General features: G+C 42.3%; 1 protein-coding gene across 2 annotated transcripts in view; it reads left to right on the top strand.

Moving 5' to 3' along the window:
- LOC123978398 (filamin-A-interacting protein 1) overlaps nucleotides 1-13257 on the top strand; it is a 44246-nt gene extending 30989 nt beyond the window's left edge. For both annotated transcript variants that reach the window (XM_046061629.1, XM_046061630.1), the window contains exons 5-6: nucleotides 7641-10380; nucleotides 12583-13257. In XM_046061629.1, the coding sequence (XP_045917585.1) occupies nucleotides 7641-10380; nucleotides 12583-12783 (2941 nt within the window). In that variant the 3' untranslated portion in view covers nucleotides 12784-13257. The remainder of the gene's footprint in view (nucleotides 1-7640; nucleotides 10381-12582) is intronic.
- The last annotated feature ends 572 nt before the right edge of the window (nucleotides 13258-13829 follow it).

Genomic DNA, 13829 nt, shown 5'->3' with positions numbered 1-13829 from the left:
AGCATGATGCATCTCCAGCAGAAGTAGAACCTAAATGTCAATCTGAGTGACTTGTAGTACCTCAGACCCCTGCCTGGTGGTGGCAAGTTAGGACAAAGCTGCTGAGATCACACATGCTGCTGAATGAGAGTCATGTCCTTTACTGCACACGATGAAAGAACCTCAGGTTTTTGGAATCTCTTTTATTTTAAAAACCCTCATGTGTTTGTAAAAGTGTATGGAGAAAAACGCATAGCTCTTTGAAAAACATGCGTGTTTTGCAGATGTATGTTTATTTATCTTGTGGAAGGCTTCAGATAAAACCCAGAGCATCAAGGGTTTTGGATGATGGTTTTGATAGGAAGGGTGATGAGTCGCGCCTTATCAAGCTATTGAATGCACACAGCACAAAGCACAGCCACAACACGAGGCTCTGAGTTTCTGCAGAATTAAAGGTGTGCAGACGTGTATCTTTCACATAGGCTTTGATTCCTAGTGTTTTGCTCTGTAGCAGAATAAGACTGGACCAAGGTCCACGAGACACGTACTGTTTTCACAGTAAGTAATGTGTGCATGTATAATTCACTATGATCTAATCACAAAAAGCAAGAATTCTTTTCCTTATTGTGATTTAATTTACTATTTCTATCTTTTTTTTCTTATGGACAACTTATTGACACCTTGAGCTGCAGTTTGTTTTTATGCTCCTACCTGCTGGGACAGCCTCCATGAGGACTCTTGCTCTCATAATAAGCTTTCAAACATTATTTTTTTCTGTTGCCTTTTAATAATGAGTGTTACACTGCATCATTTTCAATAATGGAAGACCGTTTGTGTCAGAATCAGACTCAGCGTTATTGGCCAAGTTTGCGTAAACATTCAAAGAATTTGACTCTGGTTTTAAGTTGCTCTCAGTGTTACCCACAGAGCAATTTACAGGGATATGCATACAGCAAAAAAAAATCACAACCAACCTGAAAAAGATTTTTAGGCTTCTTCAGTTCTGACTGACTGGCAGGGAGTCCCCGCTATTTAACCTCTGTGGGGTTGTTATCAGGTTGATTGATACCGCTTGGTTTGTTAGTGATCATGGCTGCTGTAACAACAGTTGTTAGGGTCACATGAGGCCAAGTGTGGTTGACCGTCATTTGCATTGTCCGCACTGCCTGAATTCTCCCAGAAGTAGAACAAGAAGAACTTAGTGATGAAACACGCTCTGTAGCGATAGAAATGTCTCATTCTAAGGTAATAAAAACACAACGGATCATTATACACCACTGAAAACATAATTATGGATCTTATATTGCATTTCTTATTACACACTGGACCTTTAAATCAGGATGATATCACTGTAAAAAAGTTTCTCTGCATCACCACAGCAAACACAAAAGCAGCCTGATCAGCATCCGTTTGGCACAAATTAACAAATGCAGAAATAAATATTAAAATATATAAATAAATTAAAAACAAATACATTTTGGTAATGAAAAAGGTTAATTGTGTATGTTTCCTGGGAGGAGATGAAGGACAGCTTTGTAAATGGGGGATACAGTAAGTGGTGTCACAAACGTCCTCCCCTGTTAAGAGATAGTCTCTTAACAAAATGGTCTCCTTGACTCCTTGAAAATATGTACGTTGTTGATCTCAAAACAAAGTCCTTTATCCTTCAGATATTAGTTAGTTACTAGTTATATTTCAGATGTTTCTGTTTTTCATGCTCTTCCTGCTAAACAAGCTCAATAAACTATTTTAAATCCTTCCTCGGATCAGCTGGAAAATTCATCATCACAAAGCTGAAAACAGGGCTGTTAGACATTGATGGATCATTGATGCCAATGTTAAAACAGCTCTGCAAAACTCTACCTTCATAGTTTGGAGAGGTGTTGATTCAACTTTATGGATAATTTGGATCCTGTAGTTGAAGTAAGATTGTCACCGATAAGATGTGCGTTCCACAGCCCTCCTCTGAGCCTCCTCTGATAACACATTCCTGTTGGCTGCAGTCAGCATGCAGATTCACTGCAGGTGACATCATGAATGAATGGGTCGACCCTCGACACAGAGAGGCTGATGTCATTCCCAACAGAGATCCTGCTGGATGATTCGAGGCTCTGTTTGTGTAACAACTGTCATGGGACAACTACACAAGAAAAATGTTAAACCTGCTGCAAAAAGTGTCAATGTTTTACTCTAGTTTTACTTGAGGAAAAGTTAAGTTATATGTGCAAAAAATTGTCTTCACTCTTTTAAAAGCTACCCAGTAAAGGCTCTATTATTTTTTACAGACAGTGAGACGGCAGAAACATGTTCTAAGCTAAGCCTTTTGTAAAAGATGGTACTGTGTTTTAGAAATTAGATTTTCTTCTACCATTCCAGACTTCCATTAGTTTCCATTCATTTTAATAGTATGATGTAATTTTTTCTTTTTTGTTTCTTTGTTGTGCAGTGCAGACTTTTAAAATACGATACAGACTTGATGTTCACTCTGATCAATTAATTAACCTCCAAGAGTCTGCTAGTTGTTTTTCATAATGTATAAAAATGAAAAGAAAACAACGGCTGCCTGGAATGGTAGATTCAATTAAAAAAACCTGAAACGGCGCAGCACTGGTCCGCAAAGTTAAATCTGCAATGCAACACATTCTCACTCCTAACTCACCTGATACGGACGCTTGGTCAAGAACTCTTGGCGTAGCTTTCCAACACCCTGGGTACCATTTAGAGTCATTTTTGCACATGTAGTTCTCCTCAGTCAAGTAAGCAAGAATAAATTTCCCAGCAATTTCTGGATAGACTTTCAAAATAAAACTAGTGGTTAATGTTAATTGTGAAATGTCGCAAGTTGGTCAGGTTTAGGCAACAAAACTACGTGGTTAGGGTTAAGAAAACATCATGGTTTGGGTTAAAATAACTACGTTATTTACGTGAGTTCACTGAAAAGAATCAATGTTGACGTCTTGTTTCACACGGGATACCAACCTCCTGGGTCAAAGTAAGTCCAGTTTCTGACCCACCTGTCCACCCCAACCACCTCCATACTCTGACGTTATTTATATATTACACTTACTTTTAGCATTAAAAAATAATGCTAAAAGGTCTTCCCCCAATGTGATGAACTATGATGCTAAGAAACTATCCAGTGCGTTACAAACGGACGCCAACGGGTCTTGACCATGCGTCCATTTGTAACAACTCGAGAACAGCTTGTGCAAACGCTGATTTTTGGCCACTTGGGGCATCAGAACCAAGCTGGAAACACAAACCTGACATATTATCACTTTTTAAATGGATATGGCAAACTTGTTAGCAAACAGTTGCTTATTTACACATCAAGCAGTTACAGAGCAACATAATCATGCCTTCGGTGTTGTGTTTGTGTCCAGTATTCAGTATCTTTTAGCTCTGCTTTGGTCTCCACCAACACCTTAGAAAACATATCTGGCTCTGTAGCTGCTTAATGTTCCACTTTCCTTCCCAGCTAGTCTCTAACTGTGTCTTTCTTCTGCTTGCTGAAGAGCAGGTAGTGAACTGCTGATTGGAGTTAATCAAAACAGTGAGGTTTTCAAGCCATAGAAGAAAAAAACTAAGAGCTGACATTAAAGTGCTCCTTAGAGCTGAGGGGAACTGCAAAGTCAGGTAATAGTTCTTTCTCGGTGGGTTTGTCACTACAAGTTACACTTTTCATACGTTCTGTCACTGCTATAAGAAGCAAAATCGTGAGGAGACATCGTTAAGATCCTTTAAGGGAAGCTTACAAACTTGTCAAAATCATTTTTATCATGCTTTTGTGCCATAAACACAGGAAACAAAAACACATACTGTTGACAGTTAACTTTATGCTGCGTTTAAAATGTTTCCTCATTATTTTGATAACTTCAGTAGTATATAAATTCAACTTTTAGGAAAAAGGAGAAGTGTTTTGAGAAGTTACCAGTAAATCATGTCTGTCTTCAGAAAAATGTAGGTTTGATCCTCTGTAATTTCACAGTGGTGGACATTTCTGATTCATGTAAAAATGCAGGGTAAAAAAAAAAAATCCCATTTCTATCCCCTCAGTCAACAACAAATGTGCCTCCTCGGGTGTCAAAGCGTTCTTTCGACTCGTCTGTTCAGAATGTTAATAAGGATGGTAATTATTGCGGCTATAATTAGCTGCAGATCAGCATCTTCTGGTCTTATGTGTTTGCTGTGGGCTCAGCTCGGCTCTGTTTTATGAGTGTTTGGGGCTCTCTCTGCCTCTCCGACAGGCTTCTGTCAGCAGTGAGGCTATGAATAGACCCGAACAGAGAAAGGCTTTCTGCAGAGCAATCATCTGCCAACGAGGTCATAATGACAGATACTCTGCGTCCTGTGAGCGAGGGGGAGCACTTTGAGGTGGATGAATTTCAGAGGATTAGCTAAGGCTGCACTTCGAAACATCTTTGCATTAAAGTCCACTCATGGGGGAAGTCGTAATAACAGAGGAGTGTGAAATCCTGATTCTGATGGTTTTCAGAATTTTGGGCCTGTGCTATTTAACTTCTATAACAAATGTCATCAACATGTTGTCATTTGTTTTAAAGCCTTGTTTCAAGTCTTGCCGATAGAAATTAATGAAAGATATCTTAGAGGATTTAGTAAGTGATTTATTTCCACATCTCAAAATTACAAGCATGCCAACAAAAGTGCAAGTATCTAAGCCACAAAATATAGGTAATTAATAGTGCTCTTGCATCCTGGAGCAGTGAAAGAAAGTTTCTGTGCATCTGTAAGCTCTTTGCGCTGCTCATATTTGGCTCATTTAGGAGCCTCTGCAATGCAAACCACAGGCCTCCTCTGCTGTCTGAAGCTATGATCTCACTCACATACAATTTAGCCACTATGGAGAATTTATACCCTTGTCCTGTCCCTTTGCACGATACAGGGGGATTTATAATGAGAAAGGCTGTGCAAGTCTGGCATTGTCCTCTGCGAAACAAAAACTCTCGCCTTGCATTGTTGCCTCATTTCTATGGAAACACTGCTGGCTGCAAGACAGACAGGAGACAGTTATGTCAAACTGAAGCAACATTTAATGAAAAGGATAAAAAAAGATGAAAAACAAAGAAATGTTTGAACTTAAAGGCTTAATGTGTTATGTCATACCTGCTGACCAGTCGTCCCTCCTCCTCAGAGGGGGAACAAAACAGGCAGACAGAGGAGGAAGAGCTTGCTAAAAAGCCTCCCCCCCCTGGCTTGAACCCGTCCCCCTCAGTGTCCAAACAAGGGCAGGGCCTCTTTGGCCATATATGGAGCGGTGGATGACATCACCAGCCAGCGGAGCGGGGCTGTTTAGTACAACATTCACCTTTTTCATTGTCCACTGTTGACATGTTTGGAATGTGATGGCTAATTCCCCACGGAGTCAGGGCCCCTCCTTCCTTCCCTCTCTGACCCCGTGAGAGACTCAGCAGCAGTTTGGCTCCTGCTCAGCTTTAAAAACACACTCAGATATGGATCAACCTGCTTTGCATCACAACTTGTTGGTAAGTTGACCAAAGTTTCAGGGGAAGATGTTTTTGACACTGGAGGATCAGACGGTAAAGGGATGGAGTCCGTGAATGGAATTTGCAGATTTGTTTTCTTTTTATTGAAACTTGTTGTGCAGTCTGAGACCTGTATTATGTATCTGATGTGACATTTGTTCATGTGGGTCTCATGAGCATGAGACCCACATGAAAGGGTCTCATGCTCATGAGACATGCAAAGACTCTCTCAGACACACACAGACTCCCGCAGAGATTAGTTAATCATCTACCCACAGGACATTAACTCTGGCAGGTTTCTCAGAACTTTTGGCTGCTGTGCAGTGTCTCTTAGTATTGCTTTATCTCAGGGGTTTGGTGCGTTGAAATTTGTGAAAGTGTGAAAAGCATCATACGTATAAAGATTCTCATTCATCCAGATACATCAGTAAGATCTCTATTATGTCAAGGCAACCAGATTTTCTTTTTTATTCTTATCTGTCAGCCAAAAGCCAGGTGAAATGTGCCACACTTACATTGAAAGTGGCTGTGATGAGATGCAAAAGGAAAAAAGGTGAGAGACAGGAGAGAATTAAGATTCCTGAGATGTGTCGGTCGGAGCTTTGTGTATGTTGCTACCTAGCTTACAGGTAACATTTTTACAGTCATTGGATGTTTGGCAAATACACACAGAGACTATAAAAACAATCCAATTGTCATATTTGTGTGAATAACAACACAAAAATTTGCTTGCACCTTAAAAAGTAACTTAACACCCACTGAAAATCTTGTTTTTGCTGACCTCCAGTGGTTTAAGTTCTCACCTTGCTGTAGTGATGTACAGGTGGACTCCAGCATCCCATGACATTACTGGTGGGTGTGGTAACAGATGCACAGCAAATCACTGTTTTTCAGCCCGGTTACTCTTTAAAAGAGAGCAGACTCAAACATAGTGCGTGACAGATTGTTAACCAGCATCTGACCCCCCCCCCTCCTTTCTGATGTTTGTGACTGAAACAGACAATGCGACATTCACACCCACTTCACGCAGTGATTGACTAGTTGTGCGTTGTTGAGAAAGTAGGCAGTATTTGAAAGCTGCTCTCAAGCACTGTTTTTTTATTCTTTACACAAATACTCCCATCACCAGGATTCCTTTAGAGAAAGTATGTCTCCATTTGTATAATTAAATAGGTTTCGTGTTTGGATAACACTTCATACAAATGAGTTAAGTTCAATCTTAGTAGGTGGCGCAGTGAGTAAACACATGCCCTTGGTTTGAGTGACCTGGGTTCAAATCCACTGTGAGACCCTAATGCGTGCCTGAGCAAGACACTTATCCTCTAGTGGCTCTAGAGGCGTGCGACCTCTGACATAAATAGCAATTGTAAGTCACTTTGGATTAAAGCGTCAGCTAAATGAATAAATGTAGTACATCTAGATGTAAAAATCAACAATTTTTCGTACAAGCCTGCACATTAAGTTCCTTTTTGTTTTAGTACTTGTGATCAGTGATATTGGTGGACCCAAAACTCTCCAGTTCATAATTATTAGGATATATGCCAGTGTCAATCCCATAATTGTATTTTTGACAAGCAGCATTTTTGACCATCATGGAGCCCACTGATACCTACATGAATGAAATCCTGTTAGAATTATCGTAGTTGACCGTGATCAGCTGGATGATCAAGCTCCCAACTCAACATACCTGCATATTAAAGTTCCTGACCTGCAGGTATAATTCTTTACTTTACTCTAGACCGGGCAGGGTAAGATCTCTAAGCTCTGATCTGCCTGTTTGTTATTTCCTTTGTTTTCTTGTTATCCTGCTGCTGCCTTTTATTCTGCTTCCTCGCCTCCCCAACCAGGATCAGGTATGCTCTCTCAGCGTGGTCTGGCTTGTTTAGAGATGTGCACCATATTTCCCCATCTGATACAGGAATACAGTAAACTATAGAGTAGTTGACACGGTGGTTATTTTAGTTTGGTCACAGAGAGTTGACAAAACAAAACTTTGTCACATGAGGGTACCACGAGGATCCTTTTCTGCATCCGATGATTAATTCAGGATTGGTGTCATCTGCACTGAAAAGACAATATAATATAATAATATAAATATGATATTTATATGATATAACATATATGATTAACCCCACTGACAATTTGCCTCTTTCTTAGACTCAAACGACTGTTGGAGCAGGAGAAAGCTTACCAGGCTCGTAAGGACAAGGACCACAGCAGGCGGCTGGAAAAGGTCAGAGCGGAGCTGGTTAAGCTGAAGTCCTTTGCCCTGATGTTGGTAGACGAGCGGCAGCTGCATATTGAGCAGATTGACCAACAGAGCCAGAAGATCCAGGACCTGACTCAGAAGCTGCAGGATAAAGAGCAGCGTTTGGCAGCGGTAACCGACACTGCCAAGGAGGACGGCCAGAAGGTCCTCAAGCTGGAGGTCGAGCTGGAGCATAGAGCAGCCAAGTTTGCGCAAGAACATGAGGAGATGACTGCCAAACTGGCCAACGAAGAGTCCCAAAGCCGACAGCTTAGGCTGAAGCTAGCCGGATTGTCACACAAGATTGAAGAGCTGGAGGAGAGCAACAAGGTGCTGCATAAATCAGAGGAGGACCTGCAGGAGCTTAGGGAGAAGATCAGCAAAGGGGAATGCGGGGATTCGTCACTCATGACCGAGCTGGAGAATCTGCGGAAGAGAGTGCTGGAGATGGAGGGCAAGGATGAGGAGATAACCAAAACAGAGACTCAGTGCAGGGAGCTGAGGAAAAAGCTGCAGATTGAGGAGAACCACAGCAAGGAGCTGAGGTTGGAGGTGGACAAACTGCAGAATAGAATGGTTGAACTGGAAAAACTGGAGGGGGCTTTCAATAGGAGCAAAACCGAGTGCTCTCAGCTTCATACAAACCTGGAAAAAGAGAAACGTGTTGTGAAGGATCTTGCCGCTGAGCTGGAGAGGGTGAAAACCCAGCTGAAAGAACTAGAGTGCTCAGAGTCAAAGCTTGAAAAGACAGAAATGGTCCTCAAAGACGATCTTATGAAGTTGAAGTCCTTCACAGTTATACTGGTAGATGAAAGAAAAAACATGGCGGAAAGACTTAAACACGAAGAACAGAAAAATGATGATTTAAGTAAGATGTTAAAAGCAGAGCAGTGTAAGGTTACGGAGGTCACCGAGAAGCTGATAGAAGATAGCAAAAAACTTCTGAAATTCAAATCAGAAATGGAGATCAAAGTGACAACTGTCAGTAAAGAGAAAGATGAGTTAAAAACTAAACTTGCAAGTGAAGAGGAAAAGTGCAGGGTGCTGAATACCAAGCTAAGTGGTATGAAAATAAGAATAGACGGACTTGAGGAGACAGAGAGGGAAATGCAGAAAAAGTGGGCCAACAAGGACAAAAACAGAAATCCAGATGAAGACAACAAAGTAAAAGAGCTCACGATAGAAATTGAAAGACTTAAGAGCAGGCTAAAACAACTTGAGGTGGTAGAAGGAGATTTAATGAAAACAGAGGATGAGTATGATCTACTGGAGAAGAAATTCAGAACAGAGCAGGATAAAGCAAATACCCTTTCTAAGCTACTGGAAGAAATGAAAAGTCAGATTGCCAGAAACAAAGCCATTGAGAAAGGTGAGGTCACGAGTCCAGAGGCTGAGCTCAGAATTCGCTGCAAGATGGAGGAGGCTAAAACCAGAGAGCTGCAGGTGGACGTCCAGGCCCTGAAGGAGAAAGTCCATGAACTGATGAACAAGGAGGACCAGCTCTCCCAGCTGCAGGTGGATTATTCTGTCCTCCAGCAGAGGTTCTTGGAAGAGGAGGAGAAGAAGAAAAGCATGAGCCAGGAAGTAGTCAGCCTTACCAAGGAGCTTGAAGCCACCAAGCGCTACAGTTGCGCCTTGAGGCCCAGTATGAATGGTAGGAGGATGGTCAATGTTCCGGTTACCTCCACTGCAGTGCAGACAGATGTGATGGCCAGTGAGCCTGCTGAGGACGAGACGGCGGCAGGCTTTATCCGGAAATCAGTCCTTGAGGAAAACCATTTAATGAGCAACCTCAGACAACGGGGCCTTAAAAAGCCAACTGTTCTTGAGCGATACCCTCCAGCATCAGCAGAACTTGGGGCAGGAAAATCCTGGATACCCTGGATGAAAAAGAAGGAGGCCATCACACTCACTCAGACCTCTCCTGAGATGACCATGTCCCAAAAGCCAGGCCAGCCACTGCACATCCGAGTGACCCCAGATCATGAGAACAGCACTGCCACCTTGGAGATCACCAGCCCTCGGGCAGAGGATTTCTTCTCCAGCACCACCATCATCCCGACTCTCGGCCTTCAAAAACCGCGCATCACAATCGTCCCTAAACCCACAACTGTGACCTCAAAGAGCAAAGGCTGTGAGCCGACGGGAGGTCTTGATCGAGCCAAATCTCCAGTCACAATAACCACAATCTCCAGGGCCAAGAGTCCGGACAAGACCAAGGACCGCAACTCTGACAGCCTTCAGTCGCCGGTGTCCATCATCACAGTCAGCGCCACTCCTGTGGCTGAAGCATGTGCTTCACCTGAGCCTCACAATGTTACCACAGGCCGCACGGTGATCAAGGTAACCCCGGAGAAGCAACCTGGGCCAGCTCCTTACAGGAAATACAATGTCAAGAGCAACATCATCACAACAGAGGACAACAAGATCCATATCCACTTGGGTCCACAGTTTAAGAGGCCCTCTGAGGGCTGCAGTAGTTCAGTGTTGACGCTCAGAAGCTCAGAAAGCAGCAAGGAAATGTCAACAGGGACGGTGCTCCGCTCCCCAAGCCAAACCTCACTGGGGAAGACGGCGCCAAGCAAAATGACAAGCAGTATAACAATCACCCCCATCACCTCGGCATCCTCCAGGCCGACACAGTCAGTGGTGAGAGCTTTAGAGATCATTATGTTTGATGTCCTCCCTCTTTCGGAATACGTAGAGACTCCACAAGCATACAGACATAGAAGACATTTTGCCTTTTATACACAAACAAAAAAATCTGAATCATGTATAATCTTTTACGTTGCAGTTCCTTCTGAAATGTTTCACAATGAAATCAGGTGGTGTGTGCTCCCTAGATAGCACTCTCTCCAGGTATAAACAGTGAATTTATAAACACACGATCTCACTGGTATGAACTAACACTGGAATGATCTTACATCCCAGAGAGGCCTCTCTAAAGCTAAAGATACACAGGGCAAATTTTAGAGCAATGTTGCTGGGCAACCAGGTGAGACACAGGCCAACGGACAGTTGGCAACAACCAGTCAGAGGCGCAAATCTATTGCCAGGGACACGGACACTGCAGTGATGGTCACTAAAATTTGTGCAGCTGTGACTGTTATCTTAGCTTCAACAGTTCTTTTTCTTAAGTAAGAATCATGTAAAGCACAAAACTGAGTAGATACTCTGGTTACTTTGCCCCATTTACTACATTCATTGATTCATTTACCTACATGCATTCCATCGTTCTTCTTTTTTTGATGTGTCAGCTTTCAAAATGCTAGAAGTATATTGGACTGTACAATGCGACCAATTTAGTCGCATATGTCCCTAAAAATAGATACCTGCGAACCGGAAAAATAATTTACAAGCACAGTGTGTGAGTAAAGATTGCTACTTTACTCGCCCCGCGAGAAGGATCAGTGTTTTCAGACACACATGACAACTTACTGGCGTAAAAAGACGGCTCCACTGCCATCTTATTTGATTTTTTCTGAAATCGCCAAGACCTGTCACGTGATCGAATGCTAACATTCTAATTGGAGGAGCTCAAAAATAGCCAACAACCGATCTAAAGTATGCAGATAGAAATGTGTTGCCCATTCTCTGTGGGAAAGTGCCTGAGAAGTATTGCCCAGCAACATTGCTCAGAAGGTTGCCCCATGTATCACCAGCCTAAGGGTCTTGTACAGACAGACACAAATTTACCAACTGACAAATTCACTCCTTTTAACCAAACACGGGCAGGAAGCGATCCATTTGGATGTTTCACTTTTGCTATTTAAGAAATGTACAGATGAGCAGCCTTGATCACTCTCTAATAAGATTACCCAACCTGATGTCAATTAATATCCAAGAAGACCAGCTAGTTAACCCTCACACACTTGTTTAAATGGACCCAGTAAGCATTGATTTGAGAATTTGCAGGTCACCAAATCAGAGGTGTCGAGCCCTGATTCAGGACCATCAGTAACTTGGACATTTCAATCACTTAGTCAGAAACGCAGTGGATGGGTAGCATTCTTCTTAGCAACTTTATAAGGTGAGAAAAGTACAACACATTTGATCTAGTCCAGGGCGGGACATGGTGGTGTGGTGGTTAGCACTGTTCCATCACAGCAAGAAGGCTCCGGGTTCAAGCTGGTTGGCTGGAAGTTTGAGGACTTTACACGCTTGCATGGGTTTGTCCGGTTTCTCCGCATTGTCCAGACATGCAGGTTAGATTAACTGGCAACTCTTAATTGACTTTCTGCGTGTGAATGTGTGTCAGCCCTGTGGTAGACTGGCTACCTGTTCAAGGTGTACCCCACCTTCTCCCCATTGTGTGCCGGGATAGGCTCCAGCCTCCCCTCAACCCTGCAAGCCAACCAAGGGAGGTCTCTTCTATGAAAGTCATTGACTATAACAACTGGAAACTATATTACAGCAACACAATCTTTAAATATTTAGTCCTAGCTAGAGATGTTTCTTGAGTTAGTCATGCTTTTTTTGCCACTTAACACACGCCTGGGATTGTTTTTTCCCACCATACAAGTTGCTAAGAAGATTGTCTACCATCCTGTTTGTTTGTATTTTCATCATTTTTCCAGAAACAAATTCTACAAGCTGCTCCGTGACCAAAATGTCTGAGTTATGATAGGTGGTGCGTGATCTTTTGTACAGTGATCCTGGAACAGGGCTAACCAAAACCATGCTAACTGGGAAGCTCACCTTGTCCTTATGTGCAATCCCTGCCTAAACACAACAGTGATATCTACATCACAGTTACAAATGAACAGTTAACAGATCAACTCTGTAGTTTTTGTGTACCTTTGGTCCAAATCCTTTCCTGTGTCTTATGTCACTTTGTTGTTTATTCTCCAGCCCAGTTCGGATGTGCAGTCAGCTCGGGGCGCCGCCACACGGATCCCCGTGTCAAAAGGTATGAAACCGAGCAGCAAGGCAGTTCTGGGTGTGTCGACAGTGACAAGGTTAGAGTCTCGGGCCGAGAGCCAGTCAATGAGAATCGAGCTGAGGAAGTCGACGGTTAGCGGCTCGGCCTCCGGAGCAGGAGGCAAGAGCTGAGGGCTAAACACGCTGCCATTGCAACGTCTCACGATCAAGTTTGTTGCCAAATCTGCTGCCACATATGAGCTCAGGCTACGTCAGTGTACATACACAAATGAGACTCTGTGCGTGATGTCGCCTAAAACAACACTATTTAATTTCATTCAGATGTTCAGTTTGTATTTACACGTTTTCAGGAAAGATTTGATCTAATTTTAAGGTCATAATTATGTGTTATTTTTAATTGTTTTTCATGAAGCATCTCTTTGCATGTCTCTTTTGCATTAGAATGCATTTTGATTAACTTCATCTTGGTAACCTTTGGCAGTAGCTCTATTCGCACTTATTCGCATCATGTACATTTTTCATAGCATGTGTTTATTTCACCACTGCTTTTGGAGGTTTCCAGTCACTGAGGCACTGTGCATTGTTTGTGACAGTTTGAATTGTCATCATTTGTGGCACCAAAATAAAAAACTATTTATCTCTGAACCAAGTGTGGCATTGCTTCTTAGTATTCATTTATTCATGAAGTGTGTGAGGTTTGTGTGAGAATCAAACAGGAAACCTCTATAATATTAACCCATGCTGCTATAAAAGCCATGAAAACTAATTTTCATGTTCATGTACATTTCATGTGATGTTTCCATGGCCTGTGTGAAAATTATTTACATTTACATGATATGGATGTAGAAAAAAGATATATTAAACTCCAAACAAAATGTACCGAGTCAAGCACTGAGTTCGAACATAAAGCTTCATAAATCTTGTTGCTGGATAGATTTAAGGTGGTGACAGAAATTCAAGGTTCTGTCCTCAAGCCACTTTACACAAACTACAAAAACAACATCATATTTTTAAGGTAGAAAGTAGTTTCAATGAAGAAGGTTATCCATGGGTAGTGGGGAGTACGGAGAGAGATATCTGAGGCGTGATCCGCTGTTCTGACTTGTATGCTGCCCTGTCAAAAGATGCAACCGTAGTGCAAATCGATTGCAGAGGCTACCACACTGAAGTGGGCTTAAGTTAAGTTATTCTCATTTCAAACTGACTCATATAGTGTG

Source organism: Micropterus dolomieu, linkage group LG10 (genome assembly GCF_021292245.1).
Source record: "Micropterus dolomieu isolate WLL.071019.BEF.003 ecotype Adirondacks linkage group LG10, ASM2129224v1, whole genome shotgun sequence".
NCBI classification, from domain to species: Eukaryota; Metazoa; Chordata; class Actinopteri; order Centrarchiformes; family Centrarchidae; genus Micropterus; species Micropterus dolomieu.
Note: the sequence above shows the minus strand (reverse complement) of the source record. Positions and strands in the feature narration are given on the sequence as shown.